Source organism: Eubalaena glacialis, chromosome 4 (assembly GCF_028564815.1).
Source record: "Eubalaena glacialis isolate mEubGla1 chromosome 4, mEubGla1.1.hap2.+ XY, whole genome shotgun sequence".
Classification (NCBI taxonomy): domain Eukaryota; kingdom Metazoa; phylum Chordata; class Mammalia; order Artiodactyla; family Balaenidae; genus Eubalaena; species Eubalaena glacialis.
The window spans coordinates 176,869,236-176,894,050 of NC_083719.1; the positions used below are offsets into that span (position 1 = coordinate 176,869,236).

The 24,815-nt window shown below is 43.0% G+C and overlaps 1 protein-coding gene across 4 annotated transcripts in view; it reads left to right on the plus strand.

Moving 5' to 3' along the window:
• LOC133091248 (zinc finger protein 791-like) overlaps positions 1 to 24,815 on the plus strand; it is a 48,352-nt gene that overhangs the window by 12,278 nt on the left and 11,259 nt on the right. The window contains exon 1 of one of the 4 annotated variants that reach the window (XM_061190318.1): positions 8,938 to 9,038. The exons of the other annotated variants lie outside the window; for them this stretch is intronic. Coding sequence (XP_061046301.1) covers positions 9,036 to 9,038 — 3 coding nt within the window. The 5' untranslated portion in view covers positions 8,938 to 9,035. Of the gene's footprint in view, positions 1 to 8,937; positions 9,039 to 24,815 lie in introns of those variants that run through there. 4 annotated transcript variants of the gene reach the window in all.

A 24,815-nucleotide genomic window follows, 5' to 3' on the forward strand; every position in this document is an offset into this window, starting at 1 on the left:
CAGGATCTTAGTTCCCCAGCCAGGGATTGAACCTGTGCCCCCTGCAGTGGAAGCTTGGAGTCCTAACCCCTGGACCACCAGGGAATTCCCTGTATGCCTTCTTTTGATCCCTCACAACCAAGCGGGGTACTGAGAGCCTCCCATTTGTTTTCCTGAGATACACTGAGTTGAGCCAGCTGAATGCATGTGCTTACAAGACAGGGGAGAGGCTTTCCCTCGCTGTCTGGAGCACATACGTGGAGCTGGCTATGGGGTGGGAGGGTGGGGGAGTCAGGTGTGCAGAACATTGGGTGTGCCCATGCACCAGACAGGAGTGTCTGCAGACATCACATCCCAAGTGGCTGAAATGCAAGCCTCCTGATGGAGTCTGTGAGGGACTAGTCAGATCTGCAGCCATTTGTTATGTTCTGGGCCTTGATTTCTGTGGGTCCTTGCAACTCTTCCCTGCTCCCAGCCCTCCAGCTGCCCTGACTCCCTTAGTATTCTTGGTGAGATGAGAAATCACTGAGCCTCTTGGGCAGCATCACACCACTGGGGAAGCCAAGTGCTCAGTCACTACACTCTCCCTTTCCCATGGGAGGAATCCTGGGCCAAGGAGAACTCTTAGCATTGAGCTGTGCCACCTTTGGGGAGGAGTGAGACTGTTCTTCTTACCTTTCTTGTGGTGTCTGTTCTCAGACTTTTTTGCTCCACTGGTGTGCTGGAGCTTCTCCACTGGGCTCCCTGACTTCCACAAAGGTACTCTCATCCTTGACTGGTTGTCAGAATCAGTGCACTGTGGGGAGATGACAGTAGAAAATTCCTCTTCCACCATCCTGCTGATGTCACTCTCTTATGGACCCAAGTGTTATTTAAAAGCGTGTTGTTCAATCTCCAAGTATTTGGGAGTTTTCCAACTATCTCTCTGTTATTGATTTCTAGATTAATACCGTTGTGGTCTGTAAGCATATCTTGTAGGATCTCTCTTTTTTCAAATTCAAGGTGAATTTTGTGTCCCAGAATGTGGTCTGTCTTGGTGAATGTTCCATATGATCTGGAGAAGAATGTATATTCTGCTGTGTTTGGATGAAGTATTGCATGGGTTTCAATTAAATCCACTTGTTGGATCGTGCTGTTTAATTTAACTATGTCCTTTCTGCTGGAACCCTTTAATTACTGATGAGGGCATGTGAAGTCTCCAACTATAATGGTGAATTCGTCTATTTCTCCTTGCTGTTCTAGTACTTTTTTCCTCGTATATTTTGCCCTGTGTTGTTATGCATGTAGACATTAAGTATTGCTATGTCCTCTTGGAAAATTGACACTTCGGGTTTTTTGTTTTGGTTTTTTTTTGGCGGGGTGGGGGTGGGCACACCAAACAGCTTGTGGGATCTTAGTTCCCTGACCAGGGATTGAACCCGGGGCCACAGCAGTGGAAGCGCCGTGTCCTAACCACTAGACCACCAGGGAATTCCCGACACTTTGAACGTTATGTAATGTTCCTCGTTATCAGTGTGAGTTTTCCTTGCTCTGAAGTCTGCTTTGTCTGAAATTAATATAGCTATGCCATGTCATTTGCAGCAACATGGATGGACCTAGAGATTATCATACTAAGCGAAGTAATTCAGAAAGAGACAAATACCATGTGATATCACTTATATGTGGAATCTAAAATATGACACAAATGAACATATGAAACAAAAACAGACCCACAGATACAGAGAACAGACTGTGGTTGCCAGGGGGGTCGGTGGGAAGGAAGGATTGGGAGTTTGGGATTAGCAGATGCAAAGTATTATATATAGGATAGATAAACAACAAGGTCCTACTGTATAGCACAGGAAACTATATTCAAAATCCTGTAATAAACCATAATGGAAAAGAATATGTATGTATAACTGAGTCACTTTGCTGTACAGCAGAAATTAAACACAACACTGTAAATCGACTATACTTCAATAAAATTAAAAGAAATATATATGTGGCTATGCCAGTTTTCTTTTGTTTAGTGTTGGCATGGTATATCCTTCTCCACCCTTTACTTTTTTTTTTTTTTTTTTTTTTTTTTTGGTTGCACCGGATCTTAGCTGTGGCATGCTTGATCTTTAGTTGCAGCATGCGGGCTCTTAGCTGTGCCACACGGGCTTCTTCTCTGCAGCACAGCATGCGGGATCTAGTTCCCCGACCAGGGATCGAACCCGGGCCCCCTGCACTGGGAGCACAGAGTCTTACCCACTGGACGACCAGGGAGGATCTTGAAGAAGGTCCTTACTTTTAATTTATCTGTGTCTTTATATCTAAACTGATTCTTGCAGACAACATGTAATTGTTATTTTGTTATTCACTTGAGAATTTCTGTCTTTCATTTCTTGTATTTAGACCATTGATGTTTAAGGTAATTATTGATAGAGTGGATCAATAGCTACCGTATTTCTACTCTTTTCTATTTGTTACCTTTGTTCTTTGTTTCTTCATTCTCTTCCACCTTTCTTCTGTCTTCTCTACCTTTTATTGAGCATTTTATGTAGTTCCATTTTTTTCTCCTCTTTTAGCTTACTATTATACGTTTTTCAGTAGTTGCCCATGAGTTTGCAATATACATTTACAACTAACCTTGTCCTCTCTGAAGTAACAGTATACCATCACTTCAGTGGATGTGCAGTTTTCTCATAACTGAGTATTCCAATTCCTCCTCCCTGCCCTTGTACCATTGCTATCATTCATTTCATTTATCCATAAGCTATAATTACTGAATATATAGTTGCTGTTATGATTTTGAACAAAGTGTTTTCTGTCAGAATACATAAAAATAACAGAAATAAATCATGTTATTTTATCTTCATTTATTCCTTCTCTAACACTCTTCCTTTCTTATCATTACCTTCTTCCTGACAAATTTCTTTTTTTTTTTAATATTTATTTATTTATTTGGCTGCACTGGGTCTTAGTTGCGGCATGTGGGATCTTTGTTGCCGCGTGCGGGATCTTCATTATGACATGCGGGATCTTTAGTTGCAGCATGCAGGATCTTAGTTGCAGCATGCAGGATCTAGTTCCCAGACCAGGGATCGAACCCCGGGCCCCCTGCATTGGGAGCATGGAGTTCTTAACCACTGGACCCCCAGGGAAGTCCCTGACAAATTTCTTTTAACAGTTTTTGCAAAGCAGATGTGCTGATAACAAATTCCCTTGATCTTTGTTTGTCTCAGAATGTCTTGATTTCTCTCTCACTTTGGAAGGATAATTTTGCTTGACACAGAATTCTAGTTGGGTGGTTTTTCTTTCAGCACTTTATTTCACGAAACTCTCTTCCTGCTTACATGGTTTCTGAAAAGAAGTTTGATTTCATTCTTATCCTCATTTTTCTATACGTAATATTTTCTCACTCTACCTTCTTTTAAGATGTTCTCTTTGTCTTTGATTTTTCTCAAGTTTGAATATGGTATTTCTAGGTGTGCATTTTTCAGTTTTTAATCTCATTTCTCTGAGCTTTCTGGATCTGTGGTTTGGTGACTGTCATTAATTTTGGGAAAATCTTAGTCCCCATAAGCCTCACTTATTTCTTCTGTTCCCTTCTATCTTTCTTCTCTTTCATGTATTCCCATTATGTGTATGTTACACTTTTTATAATTGTCTCAAAGTTCATGGATTTCTGTTCCCTTTTTTGTTCATCTCTTTGCATTTTAGTTTTGGAAGGTTCTCTTGACATTTCCTCAAACTCAGTGATTCTTTCCTCACACGTTTCCATTGTATTGATGTGCCCTCACCCCCACCCTGCCAAAGGAATGATTCATTTCTGTGCTTTTGTTCTTTTTGTTTTTTTTGTTTTTTTAATTTTTTTATTTATTTATTTATTTTGGCTGTGTTGGGTCTTTGTTGCTGCACGCGGGCTTTCTTTAGTTGCAGCGAGCAGGGGCTACTCTTCATTGCAGCGCGCGGGTTTCTCACTGTGGTGGCTTCTCTTGTTGCAGAGCATGGGCTCTAGGCATGTGGGCTGCAGTAGTTGTGGCACTTGGGCTCAGTAGTTTTGGCTCGTGGGCTCTAGAGCGCAGGCTCAGTAGTTGTGGCGCACAAGCTTAGTTGCTCCACGGCATGTGGGATCTTCCTGGACCAGGGCTTGAACCCGTGTCCCCTGCATTGGCAGGCGGATTCTTAACCACTGCGCCACCAGGGAAGGCCCTGTGCTTTTGTTTTTTATTTCTTGTATTTCCCTTTTGGTTCTTTCTCAGGTGTTTCCATATTTGCGTACGTGACCTATCTGTACTTGCACATCACCCACTGTTTCTTTGGGTTTTTTTAAAATTATTTTGGCCATGCCCTGCAGCATGTGGGATCTTAGCTCCCCGGCCAGGGATCAAACCTGCGCCCCCTGCATTGGAAGCTTGGAGTCTTAACCACCAGACCACCAGGGAAGTCCCTCATCCACTATTTCTGTTCGAGTCCTTAGCATATTCATCATGGTTGCTTCAAATTTCTGGTCTGATAATTCCAGCATACCCACTACATCTGAATCAGGTTCTTTTCCTTGTCCTATTGTCATCGAATCAGGGCCCGCTGCTCGCAGCTTACAAAATCAAATTCACAAATGTTGATAGAAAGGAAAGTTGTCTTTAATCAGAGTGCCGGCAATCTGGGAAGATGGTGAACCCAAAAAACCACCTCCCAAGGGCCTGCTCGGCCATGAAAGTTTTAAAGGGAAAAAGGGAAGTAATCTTAGTTAATCATTGAAATAGGGGGTCACAGTCGTCACTGCCCCCCACTGCATGCAGGCTCGTCGACTTGTGATCTTCCTCCAGATGTTAATCACACAGTTTGGTCACACAGTTTGTTCACGAGGTTACTGAAAGGGAAGCTAGGGAAGAGATCTGGTCATCTGTTAATTACTTATTCTACTTACTCATTTCTACTTCTTTGAACCGACAGGCTAGGCAAGGTGTTGTGTAATGAAAAGATTTGAAAGGTGTGCTTGGGCGGGAGATGAGGAGCGCATGGGGGCGCCTGGTTTAAAAGTTAGTTACATTACAACTTTGCTAAAGTGACAAGGAAAGGGACTTCCTGCCGAGGGCAGTTTCCTGCAAAGACCTGCTTACACTGTCTCCTGAAGATGTGTTTTTTAAGTCTTCTTGTGCCTTTGGATTTTTTTGTTGAATACTGGACATGATGTAGTGTGAAAAGGAGCTGAGGTAAATAGACCTTAGTGTGAGGTTTTATGTTTATCTGACTGGCCTTAGGCTGTGTTGACTATTTGTTGTAGCTGTCAGGGGTAAAATATCCTCAGGTGTCCTTGCTTTTGTCTCCCGTGTCACCTTTGGGGTACTGTAGAGACTTGTAAATAAGTTCTGAAACATACCATTCTTTCCGTGTTTCCCACTGTGATGAAACAGGAGTCTTCTTGGTGTAGTGGCATGTTGTGGGTGGAGAGGAAATGTTCTGTCATCCCATGATTTGATCTCAGTATTTTAATGAGCGTGTGTCCCTGGGCTGTGACCTTGTGTGGTATGATAAGAAAAATGTTTGGTCTTTGTCCACAGTTCTTATCAAAGATCTCCTAAGGCCCTTGGACTTTCTGAGTGATGAGAGCATCTTATGTTGTAATGAGGCAACTGCTTCCAGGCCCTTAAGATGGCTTTAGGGTATGGGTTGGTCACCAGGAAGACCAAGCTTTGATTAGAGGCTTAGAATGTTCAGCCCCGTTCCCAACCTCTGGGGAGGAAAGAGGGACTGGAGATTGAGTTATTCACCAATGGTCGACATGAGGAAACTTCATCGAAACCTCTAAACCTCGGGATTCAGAGAAATCTCAGTTAGTGAACACATCACCATGCTGGGAGGCTGTCATGCCAGGAGAGGGCATGGAAGCTCCCTACCCCCCGACCACCACTTTGCCCTGTGCACCCTTTCCATTTGGCTGTTCCTGACTTGTATCTTTTACAGTAAACTGGTAATAATAAGCAGTGCTTTTCTTCATTCTGATAGCTGTTCTAGCCAATTAACGAAGATGAGGTATTGTCCAGGAAACCTCTGAATTTGTAGTGGGCCATGCAGAAATGTGTATAACCTGCCCGCTGCCCTGTTTGCAGCGCGCATCTGACATGGGGGCAGTCTTACAGGATTGAACCTGTAAACTGTGGAGTCTGATGTTAACTCTGGTTAGTTTGTGTTAGACTTGAATTGAATTGCAGGACACCCAGTTGGTGCTGGAGAGTTGGCATAGTTTTGGAAAACATACCAAGTATTTGCTGAGAGGTCAGGCAGAAAGGCTAGAGGGGACTCAAGTTGCCTATTTCCCACCCCTCATGTCATTTAGGCACTGGTGGAATCCCAGTTGGTTAGCCTCTAATGAAGCAGATTCTTCTGAGAACAGGACTTGTTAAGAAGAGTGGAATATTGTGGGCATATTTCAGAATGGCTATTTTTCAGTCTCTCTGCAATTTTGGAGACAGCACTTTGCCCTGTGACCTCAGTTCTTTGATAGATCTAAGAAGAGTCATTGATTTTTTCAGTTTGTTTGCTTTTTACAAAAAGTTTGTTGAGGATGGGACTGTTACCTTTTAAGCTCCTTATCTGCCAGATCAGAGGTCTCTGACTCCATCTTGTAATGTTTGACTGCTGATATGTTGGGAAAACTCAGTATTTTTCCTGAGTAGAGAAAACCCAGTTCTTCCTGCCTGTGTTTCTCTTTTACTTTTACCCAGAACACTTCACTCCTGACACTTTTGGTTACCAAATATGTGAGGGCTTTCCCCCCACAATAAGTAAATTCTCTGTGACACCAGTGGGGTGTCCTACAACTTAACTGAATCCTAACACTGTCTGCCTGGAGACAGCATCAGATTACACAGGTTAAGGGCTAAGTCCCACAAGGCAGCCACTCCCGCCCCCAACTTCAGATGCCAATCACAAGGAGTAGGTCCCCAGGTTACTCACAACTTCTGTCTGACTTGGCTACAAATCAGGGGTTCCCACAACCCCCTCCTTGGGTTCTGTTTGCTAGAGCGGCTCACAGAACTCAGAGAAACACTTAACTTACATTTCCCAGTTTATTTCCCAGTTTATTAAAGGGTATGATAAAGGATACAAGTGAAGAGCCAGATGAAGTGATACAAAGGGTGGTGAGGTCTGGGAGGGTCGGTGTGAAGTTGGGGTGCATCATCCTCCCCCATGTGGATGTCCTCACCAACCTGGAAGCTCTCTGAACCCCATACCCTTGGGATACCCTTGGGATTTTACGGAGGTTTCCTCACGTAGGTGTGATTGATTATTAACTTCATTTCCAGGCCCTATTCCCTCTCTGGAGGATGGGGTGTTGGGCTGAAAATTCCAAGCTCCTGGTCGTGGCTTGCTCTTTCTGGTGACCAGCCCTCACCCAGCAGCTACCCAGGAGCCCACCCAGAGTCACTTCAGCGGAACAAGAGATGCTCCTAGTACTCTTATCCTTTAGGAATTTACAAGCTTTTAGGAGCTGGATGCCAGGAACCAGGGGCAGAGACCAGTATATGTATTTTCCATTATTTGACAGTTGACAACGTTAAAGTCTTACCCCTCCTTCTTCCCTTTGTGCCTCACATCTGTACAAGGTGATAAGAAAGGCTGTGTGTGAACCTCCACCTTAGCCCACCCCCTAACCTCAGTTTAAAAAACCCAGACCAGGCTCCCTTCCTTGTTCTCAATCCATTTCCCACCTGCTTGAGAGGCCCACCCTGCTCTCCCCAGAGACCTCAGTTACAGAAGTAATTAACCCTTTCATATATTCTTGGTAGGTGTGTGTTAGTCTCCACTACTCAACCAACACTTGGGGGGGGGGGGTGGTGGTCGAGGTTCCACCTGTCTCCGAAGGTTATAGAAAATGTAACATGGTATATACATTGCAATACACTGCACTTATTTGCTCTATTGATAAATCCTCCAGATCTTTTCATAGCAATACCCTTTGTTTTTAAAGACTGCATATGATGATGCATTTATGGAACCCATTCTTTCTCAACAGACACTTGGCTTCTTACTGATTTTTCTGCCAAAACCGCGACTGAAAACTCACATTGCCACATTATAGGACAAACTAACATACACAAATTATGTTTGTTTCCAAACTTAATTACTGCTTGAAATTTTTATCAGCAAATATATTCAGAAAAGAATATACAAAATGTTTTGTGTCAAGATTTAGTGATAATGAAACATCTTTGGAATCTTCATGAAGATTCATAAATGGCCTGTGGGCAGTGGTCAGAGTGTCCTGACGTTCCCATCCCTCACTCATCTCGGTCCTGCCCCATGCATGACGGTGGTTGTGATTCTTTGTTTATCCTTCATACCGTCGCCATCTGTCATTTTTCACTCAGCAGTGGTCTTTCAGTTTTGCCTCCTTTGACCTTTCAACAAACAAGTATTAAAGGAATTACACTGAAAAGGTTTGCATGTGGTTTCTCTTTCTCAGTGTTTCACACATGCTAGTGTCTGAGGCTTCAGGCCTGGCCTAGGACTGCGGGGTTCATCCTCCCACCAGAGCCAAGTGCCCCTGAGGCCGGCGGGCTTTTAAAGCACCAAATGAGTGGGGGTAGGTAGGGATGTATGGGCGTCTCTCAAAGGAAATGGTCAAAGATAAAAGTGGAGCCAGACTCATTTCATATGGTGAGGTCACTTTTAAGTCTCCATGTCTGTGAAGAAGTGTCACAGTTCCGTGAGGGCCTCGCGGCCTTATGGTTCAGTGCAGTGTCCGTGGTGGAGACAGTTCTGGCCCACTGCCAGGACAAGGTCGGTGCAAAGACGAGAACTCCGGCCTCCTGTCACTCAGGCACGGGGGGGCGGGGCCTTGCGAACTGTCCAATCAGGGGAGTCGCTGGTTACGTACGTGTGGGCGCCAGTGGGCGACGCTCCAGTGACGCGCGTGGGTGGCGCGGACTACTCGCTCATTCCCATTTGCTCCCGCCGCGCAGCACGTCCCCTCTCGATGCCCTTAAAGGGCTCCGGTGGCTCCGCGGCATCCTCTGTCGCTGAGACCTGCACTTGCCGCGGTAGTTGTGGGGTGGACGACAGGGAAGCCGAGAAACCGAAAAATGGTGAGTTGGGGAGCCTGATGTTGGGAGACGGGGGCGGAGGGACCGGTTGGAACTGGCCGTGGTGGGACCCGGGCCTCCCAGCGGTCAACTCCGGACCTGCGGACCCGAGTCCACAGCCGGCGCGGCAGTCAGCGTGGGGGCTCGGCCGGCAGTCGGGACCCAGGGCGGCCTCTCCGCTCACTGCTGCGGCCGTGTCTACTCCAGATTGTGTGGTGTCCACAGGGAGGGTGATCAGGGGACAATCGTGACTCAGTATCCGGGGTTCCTGCGTTGGAGGAGCTGTGGTCTTTGGGGTCCCCAGTCCCTCCTTTCTCCCCGGGGTGGGGGGACTCTTTTCCCCATCACTTTCCCAAATTTTGAGAAACAGGGTCACAAATCGAGGACCCTGTTCTTGCACCCTAGCTCTTCCCAGGGCAGGCAATAAATGCCTAGATTTCCAGATCTTTCCCTACGTTTCCAAACGCCATCTTCCCCTCTCCAGTTCATAGCTTCATTATTAACTATTTGTCTTCCGCGGTGCATTTCAGACTACGCAGTATTTTAATTGTATCATTTCTCCACAGAGCCATGAATGGCTCTTTTTAAAGATTCATTTTTTTGTCTATGTATATTTTCCATGAGAAGAAAGCAGAGACTAACCACCTGGAACTACATTGTATAAGTCTTGTGCTTCCCCCCCGGACCTTTCTTGGGCACAGACATCCTGTTTGAGCCCTGTGGGTGGAGGTTCCTCTTTGGAGCTTTTTATCAAAGTTCCAGGTCAGCCTTGCCCCTCCCTGAGTTTGTGACTTTATTCACTTTAAGTCTCGGTTTTTGATAACTGTAAATGTATTTAATCAATAAATCTTGAAAGAGAGTATAAGATATTTCCAAAGGGGAAGAAAGAGGTGAATTTCAGAAAAAATAAAACAAAATATTCCATTATACCATTCCATTAGTTAAAATTTTTCTTTTTTTTGGTCTCATGAGTGACTGCATGTAACGTTCGAGATCTGTTTTTTTCTTTTCTTCAATTATGATTATTTCCAAACAGTTCCTTGCCATGGAAATAATAATTAACTGACATTTATTTTCTGAAAGGAATAGACATTTGTGTGTTTTGTTCTTGAACTAGAAAAATGCCTTACAATTTTCTTCCTTCCTTTACACATAAATTCTGGTTTACAGTGGTTGTGCTGGATTATTCAAACACTGGGTGTGTGTCATTTAAAATACCAGTGGTGTCCAAGGCAACAACAGTGGGGAACCGAGACCTGTGGTCAGTATTTCTAAGCTAAGGCCCCCTTAAGCCTGCAAAGGGAAGTACTCAGAGGACCAGTTGTTCTTGCTGGGGAGCCTCCCCCTGCAAGTGTCCTACCTGCTTGCACCCACTGTGGAAGGAGTCTTTATAGTAAGAGAAGATACAGATCCCTGGAAAGCTGGGGATGCACCAGCTGGGGATGGTGGGTGGGGGATGGGGAGTGATCCCCTTTCTGAAGCTATAACTGTGATTTTCTTGGTGCCTGTTTTGAGATACAGGTTTGAGTTGCATCTGCAGTGTAGGTGCACTCAGAGTAATATGAATACATTGAGAAAGTCTGTGAAGGTCAGGTGTTCTGTCTCCTGGACAAGAGTTTATGAATTTCGGAGTACATTTCATTTAGAACTTTAAATTGAATCTGGCCAAGAGTTTTCTCACTTGTAAGAATTGAAGCCTGACAAGGGAGCATTTGCATTATGTTGGAGCCTCCAGAGTTTATTTCTATGGCTGCTCAGGTGTCCTTACCCTCCATCACCAGGGACTGACACACTCTAGGGGTTGTATCCCCACAGGGGGAGTCTGGACCTCTGGAAATCTGGGTTTTCTTCTGAACTGTAGGGAAACAGGTTGCTTATCTCACTGATTGAAATATTTGCATTTCTTTCCTTGTATATGTTTATATATTGAATATTGCAGCTCTTAACTCTAGTTTCCCTTAATAGTTTGTGATATAATTTACTGTGTGAGTGTATAATATTTATAGGTCTCAGGCTTTAAATGTATGTTGATCGAGAGACATAGTGGGAGTACGGCCAGGAATTCTGGAACCAGAGTTTTTGTTCCTTTTAGGCAAGAGATTCTCAAGATATGAGATGGGTGTATTTGAGTTCTCAGATGGTTTTTACATTTGTAAGTCAGTTTTTGTATGTGCATGTCCTTAGAGAGCTTTGAAATTTTAAGTGCTATAATACTGAAGCAAATGAATTCCTTTAATTGATATGAGGAAAACTATTCAAAACTTACCTAAGTCATTGAAAATCCTAGTATAATTAATGGTTTAGACCCAAATTCCTAGTGCATTACACATTACTTATTTCTGAAATAACCCCCAGAGTGAGATATAAGGAGAAACTATGATGCCTCTCTTGTAATTTTAGTTAGAAGGAGATATGAGACTTTTCATTTTTTATGCTTTAAACTTTTATAAGTGTTAATGTTTAAAGGAGTAAATCTTAGAATGGTTTCCACCATAGAAAAGTAAAAAATAAGTTTAAAATTAAAAAATTAAAAGCAAGCTAATTAAAAGTAAAGGCTGTTAAATAGAAAAATATGGTTTATGCAGATTACTCATTTAATCTTAAATAATCATGCGAAGGTTAGGAAAAAGCTGTTAAGATAAGAAGGTCTAAAGTAGACTCACTCCAGAACACCCTGACCCCTCAAGTGCTCTTGGTTCAGCCACCCCCAAATAAACAGTATTGATCATTTCTTGAGCATCTTGATTTGGTGTTTCTTTATCAAAAAGGAAGCAATTGCAAATGCATATTTTTCTTTCTTTTTTTTTTTTTGGCCACACCACACGGCTTGCGGGATCTTAGCTCCCCAACAGGGATTGAACCTGTGCCCCCCTGCAGTGGAAGCGTGAAGTCTTAACCTCTGGACTGCCAGGGAAGTCCCCAGACTCCACATTTTTTGATGTTTGCTCACAGTTAAAGCCTCACCAATCTGTTAAATAACAAGAATTCAACTAAATAAATGTTAAAGGTCTTATTGGCTTTATTAAGTGAATGGTGGTGAATTGACAGCATCGCATCTAGCAAGTAGAGAGGTGTCCAAGATGGAAGGCTTAGATGGGCAGAGGGGGAAGGGGGAAGGAAAGAGTGGATTATCTCATCTTTCTTTGAGGGATAGAAAAAAACCTATGCGGGGACTTCCCTGGTGGTCCAGTGGTTAAGACTCAGTGCTCCCAATGCAGTGGCCCCGGGCTCGATCCCTGGTCAGGGAACTAGATCCCACATGCCACAACTAAGAGTTCACATGCCACAACGAAGATCCGGCATGCTGCAACTAAGACCCAGCGCAGCCAAATAAATATTTTTTTTTAAAAAAAGGAAAAACCTGTGTGGCAGATTACCTCGCTGGTGTTGACCAGAAAATTCCAGATTGGTTAAGATGACATTCCTGGGGGAGGTCGTATTTGCAGTTAGGTTAGGTATTAAGTCTTGGTTTGGTGACATGGGCTTAGCACAAATGACTCCATTTGGGGCCTACTGTTTCTTTTTAACACCTCCCTCTTCCCCTTGTGCCCTGACCTGGACAAGCTGATGAGAAGTCTGGGTGGCCTCCCTTCTAGAGGTGGCAGGGGGTTCCAGCCACACAGGCTCCTGCCCTTGGGCAAGAATTTTTGCCTCGGTCCCACCTTCCACCCACAGTGAACACCCAGGCCAGGATCCTCTTCTTGGTTTGTGAAGCCATTTCAGAGCTGCTTGAGAGGCCAGGCCTGCTCTCCCCCAAGACCTCTCTTCTGTGAGTCGTAACCCTTACCCTCTCGGTGGGTGTGTACTACACCGGTGACAGCCTCAGCTGCACCTCTGCAGGTGACCATAGCAGCTGGCCCTGTAAGCAGCATGGCCAGGCATGATCACCACCTGTCTGTCTTCTCCTGCTCTGACTCGCTCACCTGCTCTGCTGTCTGATGGCGGCCGGCGCTGTGGGCTGCTGGGTGCTGGGGAGCTCGAGCTGTGAGCTGTGCTGCCCTGTGTTGCATTGTTGACCCCACCAGGACTCAGTTCTGTGTTCAGCCGACCAGAATTGTCAGTTTTAAGAACTCCTAGGCATTTGGGAGCAGCAGTATGGGATTGGAGCTCTCCTTAAATTAGTCTTGGGTCAGTGTGTTTACTGGGATTTATCTGTGTGTTAGAGTGAAGCTGTGCTAGTGCCTGGGTTGGACCCAACATGTAAGGCACAGGTGGGAAAGAGACGATAGCCTGTGCAAGAGCTGGGCTAGTTGGGTGGTAGTTCCTGACAGAGCAGTTACTGGAGAGAAAAGAGAGGGGGAAAGGCAGTCATTAGATGGTGGCTGAGTCCCCACTCGTAATTCCGGAGAGTCCCCCAGGACCCTTGAGTTCTGCTGCTGCCTTTATTGCAACAGAGATCCTGACCTTCAGGGTTACAGGGGACAACACCATGGCACCCATGTGGCACAACCAAGGGATTCCTTCAAACCTGATTTAAGCCCAAGTGCCTTATACTTTATAAAGCAGCCAGATATCATAGAGGAGGCCTCTGACCCTGATAGCACTGATGTGTGAGGCTCTCCAGAAGTAGAGTTTATAAATACCAGAGGATACCCCCTCCCCCGAAGTATTCAATATATCCAGTGACCAAAAAAAAGCAAAAGAGGGGGGGGACAAGAGGGAGAGGACAAATGAAAAAAATAATGAAACAAAGGTCCACAATTTGACCCAACTGGAAATCCAAAATATACAGAAAGAATTTACACAACGAAAAAGATCAAAGGGCACTACTTGGCTTTGGTGCCTCAACAACATAGTTTATGAAGTAATTTTGCCATCTGCTGTGCTGCACTAATTCTCAAACTTTCATGCAAATAATAAATACTAGGGCTCAAATTACAGTTATACCTGGGATCCCACTAAAGTTAAGCAAGGTACCCCTGATAAATTTAGGGGAGTTACTAGATATCATATAGAAGACTAATAGGTGTATTTCGCCTTAACTTTGAGAACTGTGATCTTACCTAAATTCCCCGTGGTCTTATCACCCACTGTCCTAAAATATCCACACCCAGCAAGGAAGGTCTGATCCAGTGAATTATAAATGAAATTTTAATTTAGTCTTTGCCACTTTCAAATTATATTGATAAATGAGACCCCACTTACCTTACCGCCTAGTTAAATATGGCCCAGTGTAAATTAAACAGGGTTTTGAAGGATTGAAAAACACTGTACAAATCTGTTTAGTGAGGAAGTGATTAACCCCCTGTGCTTCTCTTTTTAATAGCCTTATTTGGTCTCTTCTCAACCCTGGAAAAAATGAATGACACCTCACACTGGATTACGGCAACCTTGAGGCTGTGATTTCACCAAATAAGCCCCAATTCCCAGCCCCCAACATTATGGAAATTACTGGCTCCACCCACTCAGCAACGTAAATATCCTGCTCCCACAGATTTGGCTAAGTCTGTTCTGTTCAGTGTCTATTTCAGCAGCTTCTCAGCTGCAGTTGGCCTTCACCTCAAAGGGGCATGGTACACCTTTACCTAGTTACCCTCAGGGAACCTCAACACCACTGTGAGCACACACAGTCTCTGCAGGCAGGATCTGAACTGTAGCCACCTTGCTCCAGAAGCACAGGTGTGACATTACACCAATGACATCCTCTTTCTGAGGACATCAGAACATAAAAATATTGACAAAAAGAGCTCCTAAAAAGTAGACAGGCCATTGCTGGTATATGATGTGAGGTTCCTGGCACCTAGCTTAAATTCCTAACAATTATTTGGTAACCTGGGGCCCACTCTCCCTGACACAGTGAAGAAATAACTGTTGTCCCTCTCAGCACCCACAACCGTGTCTAGATTCTTCTGGTGTTCTGGAGGCATCTGATTCCTTGTTTACGAATTTTACTTGAGCCTATTTATACTATTACTTGTAAATTGGCCCACCTTGAATATTCCCCCTACAAAAAAAACAAAAAGGCTCTGGACTCAGGTCAAAATGCCAGACAACAGGCACTTCCCTTAGTGTCATCAGACACTGATTCACAGTAGAGGCTTCAGTGACCTCGTCTCCTGCCTCTGGAGTTGCCATCAGTAACTGCCCTAGGCTTCACACTATATGCCACTTGAGCTGCAGTTATCCCTTCTGACAGAGCTGTGCTAAAAACAGATAGCCCTGAGCATGTGACCCTTCACCCAGATTCCCACTATGATTTGGGACCTGTGAACAGCACCCCAAGAGCTCAGCTCAGCTATGGAGACCCCCTTCAGGCAAGATACAGCTAAACCTGGGCCCCCTGCCATAACCTACTTGCGGGAGGGGTGGCCTCCCCTCTCTTCAGTCCCTTTCTGAAGAAGGTCACCCCCTTCCCAGACCCCTAGGCTCCTTGGGGAGCTCCTTAGGATTCTCTGAGTGAAAAGCAATGGGAGTTTTAGACATTAGAGACAACATCTCCACATTCATACATGGTCCAGCTCAGGCAGAGTTGCTGCTTTTCATCCCTTGTTTGGGACATCCTGATGAAGGATGGGACTCAAGAGTGCACAACTGACCAAACATCAGGCTGTCATCTTAGCACTGACCAGCAATTGGCTTCATCAGCATGTGTTTACAGACCCCTGGATGACTGTCTAAGGGTTGCCCCTTTGTGGTAAAAGAATTCTGAGAATCTCTTGCCTAACAGATACCCACGATATAAATCAAGGTAGGGATTTCCCTGGTGGTCCAGTGGTTAAGACTCTGTGCTTCCACTGCAGAGGGCACCGGTTCAATCCCTGGTCAGCAGACTAAGATCCCACATGCCGAGCAGCCACACATACAAAAATTAAGGTAACACTCATCTGTCCATGTCGGAGTTGGAGGTGCTGCTAATAGTAACCAGGGCACTCATTTCACTTCTCAGAATATCCAGTGCTGCGCTGTGGAACACAGCATTCAGTGTAGTTTAACCCTCTCTTATAAGTCTCAGAGTCCAGGCCTCATAAGAGCACCAAAATGGCTCACTGAAATAACTTCATATCAGTTGACTGAAAGATGACCTCTTTCAGCCATCAGTCATCCGAGATGAGTATTAAGGCATGTGACTTCATCTTTTTTTTTTTTCTCTAATAACACTTTACCTTTCTCTATAGCAGCTTTAGGTTTATAGAAAACTTGATTACAAAGTACAGAGTTCCGACTTAACCCCTCTGCCTTCATATCATATAGTTTGCCCTGTATTTTTTTTTTGGCCGTGCCACAGGGCATGCGGGATCTTAGTTTCCCCACCAGGGATCGGACCCGCGCCCCCTGCAGTGGAAGCAGGGAGTCCTAACCACTGGACCCCCAGGGAGGTCCCTGCCCTATTTTTTGTATCTAGTATTACTGTGGTACATTTGTTACATTTGATGAACCAATACTGATGCATTAAAGTCTGCAATTTACAATAGCGTTGACTCTTATGTTAGACAGTCTGTGGGCTTTGGCAACATAAAATGAGTTGTGTCCATCATTTCTGTATCATGTATTCTACTTTCATGCTCTAAAAGGTCCCTGTGCTCCACCTATTTATTCATTCCTCCCTCCCACCCGAAATCCCTGGCAGCTGAAGGTCTTACTCATAGTTTTTTCCTTTCGAGAACTATGGTTAGAATAATACAGTGTGTAGCCTTGTCATATTGGCTGCTTTCACTTAGCAATATGATTTAAGGTTTCTCCATGTCTTTTTGGTTTGATACCTCATGTCCTTTTAACATTGAAAAATATGTCATTGTATTGATGTTCCAGTGATTATTTTTCCATTCACTTGTTGAAGGATATCTTGTTTACCTCTAAGTCTTGGCAATCACGAGTAAAGCTTTTATAAAAATTCATGCACAGGTTTTTTTTTTTATGAACATAAGTTTTCAACTAATGTGGCAAAATTCAAAGAAGCCTGATTGTTGGATTGTATAGTTAAGAATAGGTTTAGTATTTTAAGAAACTGCCTGTTTTCCAAAGTAGACATACCGTTTTCCATTCCCACCAGCATTGAGAATGGAACAGGGTTCCTGTTGCTCTACACTGTCTGTCCTTTGGTGTTCGTTCTCAATTTTTTGAATTTTAGTATTCTAATAAGTATCTAGTAATAATCTCATTCTTCTTTTATTTGCAATCCTAATGACATATGATGTGGAGCGTCTTTTCTTATGCTTATTTACCATCCATGTGTCTTATTTGGTGAGGTGCGTGTTCTGATATTTTGTCCATTTTTAATAGTGTTGCCTGTCTTATTGTTGAGTTTCGAGTTCTTTGGATATTTCAAATAGCAGTCCTTTATCAGATAAGTGCTTTGCAGAGATTTTCTCCCAGTCTGTGGCTTATTTTCAGTCTCTTAACCCTGTCTTTCATAGAGCAAGTTGTCATTTTAGTGAAGTCAGTTTACTAATATTTTTCTTTCATCAATCCTACTTTTGGTGTGTTGAATCAAAAAACTCATCACCAAACCCAAGGTCATATAGATTTTCTCCTGTTACCGTTTCTCCTTCAGTATTTTAAAAACTTGAAGTATAGTTGATTTACAGTGTTGTGTCAATTTCTGCTATACAGCAAAGTGATTCAGCTGTACACATATATACATTTTTAATACTCTTTTCCATTATGGTTTATCATGGGATATTGAATATAGTTCTTCGTGCTGTACAGTAGGACCTTGTTCATCCATTCTATGTATAAAAGCTTCCATCTGCTAACCCCAGCCTCCCACTCCATCCCTCCCCCACCCCCTCGGCAGCCGCCAGTCTGTTCTCTATGTCCATGATTCTGTTTCTGTTTCATAGATAGGTTCACTTTCTCCTGTGTTATCTTCTAGGAGTTCTGTAGTTTTGCATTTTACATAAGATCTGTGGTCCATTTGGGGTTAATTTTTGCAAAAGGTGTAGGATCTGTGTCTAGACGTTCTTTTTTTCAATGTGGATATCTAGTTTTCCTGGCACTATTTGTTGAAAAGACTGTCATTTCTTCATTAAATTGCCTTTGATCCTTTGTCAGAGATGAATTGACTATATTTGTTTGGATCTATAGGAAATCATTGACTTTGTATGTTAACTATCCTTCAGTCTTACTGTACTCTCTTATTAGTTCAGGGGTTTTCTTTGTTGTTGTTGATTCTTTTTCTCCATAATCATGTCATACATGACAAAAGACAGTTTTATTTCTTACTTCCCATTCTGTATACCTTACATGTCCTTTTATTCTGTAAGCTTAAACTTCCAGTACAGTGTTGACTAGGACTGGTGAGAGAGAGGACATCATTGCCTCCTGATCTTACCAGGAAAGCATCTAGCTTCTCACCATAAAGTGTGATGTTAACTGCAGGTTTTTTGTAGATGGTCTTTCTCAAGAAGAAGAAGTTCCTCTCTATTCCTAGTGTGCTATCATAAATGGATTTTGGATTTTGTCAAATGCTTTTACATTTTCATTTTCTCCTGTTTCATTCCTCATATTAATAATTTGGCTTTTCTTCTTTCTTTTGTTTTTTTTTTTTTTGGCCGTGCTGTGTGGCTTGCAGGATCTTAGTTCCCCAACCAGGGATTGAACTCAAACCCTCAGCAGTGAAAGCACAGAGTCTTAACCACTGGACCACCAGGGAATTCCCATGTCTTTTCTCTTTTTTTCTCGGCTTATATAGACATTTCTGAATTTCATCTCTTCAAAAAACAGATGTGTTTTGTTGATTTTTCTCAATGATTTCTTGTACTTTCATTGATTCTCAAATTGTTACATCTCTTCCTGTGCTTACTTTGGGCTTAATTTCCTCTTCTTTTTCTACTTTTTAAGGCTAAAGGCTCTTTCTTCAAGTGTATGCCTTCAATGCCATAAATTTCCCTCTACGCCCACTCTATTTTTGCTGCATTCCACAAGTTTCGGTAAATTGTACATTCATTTTTATTTAATCAAGGTAATTTTTAATTGCTGTTGAAACTTTTTCTTTGATCCATGGGTTATTTAAAAGTGTGTTGTTTAATCTCGAAGTATTTGAATGTTTTTAAATATCTTTCTATTATTGATTTCCAGGTTAATGCCTTTGTGTTCTGAGAGTATATTTTGTATTATTTCCCTTGTTTAAGATTAGTTAATATGTGTTTTATGTCCCAGAATGTGTTGTTTTGGCCACGCCACACGGCTTGCAGGATCTTAGTTCCCCAACCAGGGAACAAACCCGGGCCCACGGCAGTGAAAGCACCCACTGGACCACCAGGGAATTCCCCCAGAATGTGTTCTATCCTTATGAATTTCCTATGTTAACTTGAGAAGGATGTGTATTCTGCTATTTGATGAAGTAATCCACAGTTTTCAGTTATGTCCAGTTGTTTGAGGGCACTGTTCAATTCAGCTCTGTGGCTTTCCTGAATTTCTTCCTGCTGGTTCTCGTAATCATTAGAGGGGTGTTGAAGTCCGACTATAATAGTGGAGTCGTCTGTTTTTCCTTGTAATTCTATCCATTTTTCCCTGGTGTATTTTGCCACTGTGTTGTTGCTGTGCACGTAAGCACTAAGGATTGCTTTGTCTTCTTGGAGACTTGACCCCTTTATCTTCATGCATTGCCCCTCTTTAAATTTATTTATTTATTTATTTATTTATTTTTGGCTGCGTTGGGTCTTCGTTGCTGCACGCGGGCTTTCTCTAGTTGCAGTGAGCGGGGGCTACTCTTCATTGCCATGCATGGGCTCCTCACTACCGTGGCTTCTCTTGTTGCAGAGCACGGGCTCTAGGTGCGTGGGCCTCAGTAGTTGTGGCACACAGGCTCAGTAGTTGTGGCTCGAGGGATCTAGAGCGCAGGCTCAGTAGTTGTGGCACACAGGCTTAGTTGCTTTGTGGCATGTGGGATCTTCCCGGACCAGGGCTCGAACCCATGTCCCCTGCATTGGCAGGCGGATTCTTAACCACTGTGCCACCAGGTAAGTCCGCATTGCCCCTCTTTATCTCTGTGCTTTGTCAGAAGGTAATACGGATATTCTACTTATCTTTTAATGTTAACATGATAACATCTTTTTCCATCCCTTAGTCTTAATCCATCTGTCTTTATTGTGAATGTGGCTTTATTACAGACAACATATAATTTTTTAAATCCACTATGATAGTATGTGGCTTCAATTGTTATATTTTTAGACCATTGACTTTTTTTTAGGTATAGTTGATTTACAATATTAGTTTCAGGCATACAACCTAAGAATTCAAAATTTTTATAGATTATACTCCATATAAAGTTATTACAAAATATTGGCTATATTCCTTGTGCTATACAATATACAATACAATATAATATACGCTTGTAGCTTATTTATTTTATACATAGTAGTTTGTACCCCTTAATCTCCCACCCGTCTTTCCCCTTCCCACTTCGCTCTCCCCATTTGTAACTGCTAGTTTGTTCTATTTGTGAGTCTGTTTTTGTTTTGTTATATTCATTTGTTTCTTTTAGATTCCCCATATAAGTGAAATTATACAGCATTTGTCTTTCTCTGTTGACTTATTTTACTGAGCATAATACCCTTCATCTATCCATGTTGTTGCAAATTGCAAAATGACATTCTTTTTTCTAGCCGAGAAGTATTTCATTGTACATATTATGCACCACATCTTCTTTATCCATTCATCTGTCGAGGGACACTTAGGTTGCCTCCATATCTTGCCTATTGTAAATAATGCTGCTGTGAACATTGGGGTGTGTGTATCTGTTTGAAATAGTGTTCATCTTCTTCAGATATATACCCAGGAGTGGAATTGCTGGATCATATGGTAGTTCTATTTTCAGTTTTTTGAGCAATCTCAGTATTGTTTTCTATATTAGTTGGCACTGATTTACATTCCTAGCAACAGTGTACAAGGGTTCCCTTTTCTCCACATCCTCACCAACATTTGTTATTTGTGGTCTTTTTGATGGTAGATGTTCAGACAGGTGTGAGGTGATACCTCGTTGTTTTGACTTGCATTTCTCTGATGCAGTGATGTTGAGCATCTTTTCATATGCTAGTTGACCATCTGTAAGTCTTCTTTGGAAAAATGTCTACTCAGGTCTTCTATCCATTTTTTAATCAGGTTATTTTTTTTTTTTTTGATACTGAGTTATATGAGCTGTTTATATCTTTTGGATATTAACCCCGTATCAGTCATATCATTTGCAAATATTTTCTCCCATTCAATGTGCTGTCTTCTCATTTTGTCGATGGTTTATTTACTTATTTTTTTTTTTTAATTTTTATTTATTTATTTATTTATTTATTTTTTATTTTTGGCTGTGTTGGGTCTTCGTTTCTGTGCAAGGGCTTTCTCCAGTTGCGGCAAGCGGGGGCCACTCTTCATCGCGGTGCGCGGGCCTCTCACTGTCGTGGCCTCTCTTGTTGAGGAGCACAGGCTCCAGACGCGCAGGCTCAGTAGTTGTGGCTCACGGGCCTAGTTGCTCCGCGGCATGTGGGATCTTCCCAGACCAGGGCTCGAACCCGTGTCCCCTGCATCGGCAGGCAGATTCTCAACCACTGCGCCACCAGGGAAGCCCTTACTTATTTTTTAACCACAGAAAGTTGATTGGTACATACCTTTCCATACTTTCTCCTGTATTTATTTTAAATTTTTTCTTTTTATTGATATTTTATTGACATACAAAATACTTTAAATGTATTAACCAAGTTTTTTTTTAACAGAATTTTTATAATTTTTTATTTTATATTGGAGTACAGTATAGTTGATTAACAATGTTGTGTTAGTTTCAGATGTACAGCAAAGTGATTCAGTTATATATATACATGTATCTATTCTTTTTCAAATTCTTTTCCCATTTGGGTTGTTACAGAATATTGAGCAGAGTCCCCTGTGCTATGCAGTAGGTCCTTGTTGGTTATCTATTTTAAATATGGTAGTGTGTATCTTTCAATCCCAAACTCCCAATTTATTCCTTCCTCCCACCACCTGTCCCCTTTGGTAACCATAAGTTTGTTTTCTAAGTCTGTGAGCCTATTTCTGTTTTGTAAATAAGTTCATTTGTATCATGTGTTTTTAGATTCCCCATGTAAGCAATATTATATGATATTTGTCTTTCTCTGTCTGACTTCACTTAGTATGATAATCTCCAGGCCCGTCAATGGTTTCTTTAGATATGCAAAACCTTTTAAGTTTAATTAGGTCCCATTTGTTTCTTTTTGCTTTTGTTTCCTTTGACCCCACCCCCTTACTCCCTGCTCCCATATTTTTTCCTATGCATCTCTTCCATTTGGCTGTTCCTGAGTTGTATTCTTCATCATAAACCAGTAATAGTAAAGCCAAGTGTCTTCCTGAGTTCTCAGAATTGTTCTAGCAAATTACCAAACCTGAGGGAGTGTCAAGGGGATCTATGACTTTGTAGGCAGCTGGGTAGAAATGTCAGTAGCCCAGGCACCCTGTTTGTGGCCAGCAGCTGAAGTGGGGGCGGTCTTGTGGGAGTGAGTGTTTATTAATCTGTGAGGTCCAACACTAACTCCAGGTAGCATTCATATTGACTCAAACTGGTAGACACATATTTGATGACAGAGTTGGAGCAGTGGTGTTAAAAAGACACCACATATTTGACGTAAGGAGGGGAAACCACTGTCACAAGTGCTTCTGTCCCCTACTCCCACCTTTGGAGAGCAGGGAGGCTAGAGGAGACTCAAGTGGGTGTTTCCACCACACAACGCACGCACGCCCCAGATCAGTTGCACTGTTACAAAATAGATTTATTTTGAGGACAGTTCTTGTTAAGAACAGAGTATTCTGGACATGGCTACTTTTTTGTCTCGCTGATTTTGGAGACAGCAGTTTCCCCATGACCTAAATTCTCTGATGGGTCTATTGTTAATTTTTAGTTTGTTGGTTTTTTCCTATGAGGGTGCTAATGCCAGCTTCTAAGCTCCTTACATGCCAGATCAGGAACCGGAAGTCTCTGACCTCAGTTTTTATTTTTGTCTGCTGACAGCTTTATACTTTCATTCCTCCTTATTCCTCTTTGTACCCCACATCTGTACAAAGCGCTAAGAAAGCCTGAGTGTTCCTTCCTTTGATGCTGGCAAGAGAGTAATAAGTCCATGGAAGTTCCTGCTCATGTGCGCAAACTGTCACCCTAGCCCACCCCCTAATCTCAATGAAAAAACCCAAGCCAGGCTCCTTACCTTGCTCTCCGAAGGCATTTCCCACCTGCTTGAGAGGCCCGCCCTGCCCTCCGCAGACACTTCCATTATAGAAGTCAAAAACTTCATACCCTCTTGGCATTGAGTGTGCTGTCATCAGCCTACACATCTGAGCCAAATCTCAGATGGGGTCCACAAGAAAAGGGAACATGGTCTGTATATTGCAACACACTTTGCTTAATTATTCTATTAAGGGACTTCCTGGCGGCGAAGTGGTTAAGAATCCGCCTGCCAATGCAGAGGACACGGGTTCGAGCCCTGGTCTGGGAAGATCCCACATGCCACGGAGCAACTAAGTCCGTGTGCCACAACTATTGAGCATGCGCTCTAGAGCCTGCGAGCCACAACTACTGAAGCCCGTGCACCTAGAGCCCGTGCTCTGCAACAAGAGAAGCCACCACAGTGAGAAGCCTGCACACCACAACAAAGAGTAGCCTCTGCTTGTCGCAACTAGAGAAAGCCTGCGCACAGCGACGAAGACCCGACGCAGCCAAAAAATAAATTATTTAAAAAAATTATTCTATTGAAAAATCCTCCACATCTTTTTATACCAGTTATGTCACCCTTTTTTTTTTTAAATTTAATTAACTTATTATTTTTGGCTGCGTCGGGTCTTAGTTGCGGCATGCGGGATCTTTCATTGTGGCGTGCAGGGATTTTCGTTTAGGTGTGTGGGCTTCTCTGTAGTTGTGGCGTGTGGGCTCCAGAGCGCGTGGGCTCTGTAGTTGTGGCACACAGGTTTAGTTGCCCTGCGGCGTGTGGGATCTTACTTTCCTGACCAGGGATCGAACCTGCATACCCTGCATTGGAAGGCGGATTCTTTACTACTGGACAACCAGGGAAGTCCCTTCACCCTTTATTTTTAAAAAGTGAATATGAGGGTGAGATTAGGTAACCAGTTCTTTCAAAATGGACACTTGTCTTGCTATCAGTTTTTGCTACCAGAATCTGTGAATTAAAACTCAGGTTGCCACATCACAGGGCAAACATAGTAAAATTATGTTCTTTTCCAAACTTCATTAATTCCTTATTTTTTTTGTTATCACATATATTCAAAAAAGAATGTACAAAATGTTTTTTTTATATAAATTTATTTTATTTTTTTTTTATTTTTGGCTGCGTTGGGTCTTCGTTGCTGTGTGCGGGCTTTCTCTGGTTGTGGCGAGCAGGGGCTAGTCTTCATTGTGGTGCACGGGCTTCTCATTGTGGTGGGTTCTCTTGTTGCGGAGCACGGGCTCTAGGCGCCCGGGTTTCAGTAGTTGTGACACGTAGGCTTTAGAGCGCAGGCTCATTAGTTGTGGTTTTCGGGCTCTAGAGCGCAGGCTCAGTAGTTGTGGCTCATGGGCTTAGTTGCTTCACAGCATGTGGGATCTTCCCGGACCAGGGCTCGAACCCGTGTCCCCTGCATTGGCAGGCGGATTCTTAACCACTGCGCCACCAGGGAAGCCCGTACAAAATGTTTTATTGGAAGATCTAGTAATAATAACAATATAAACATCTTTGTAATCATCAAGATTCATAAGTGGGCCTTTGGGCAGTTTTTCGAGTCTCATGATGTTCTGCTCCCTTACTCATCTCCGTGCTGCCCCATAGATGATCTCTGTTGATTGTTTAGTTATTCATACCTTTACCATCTATT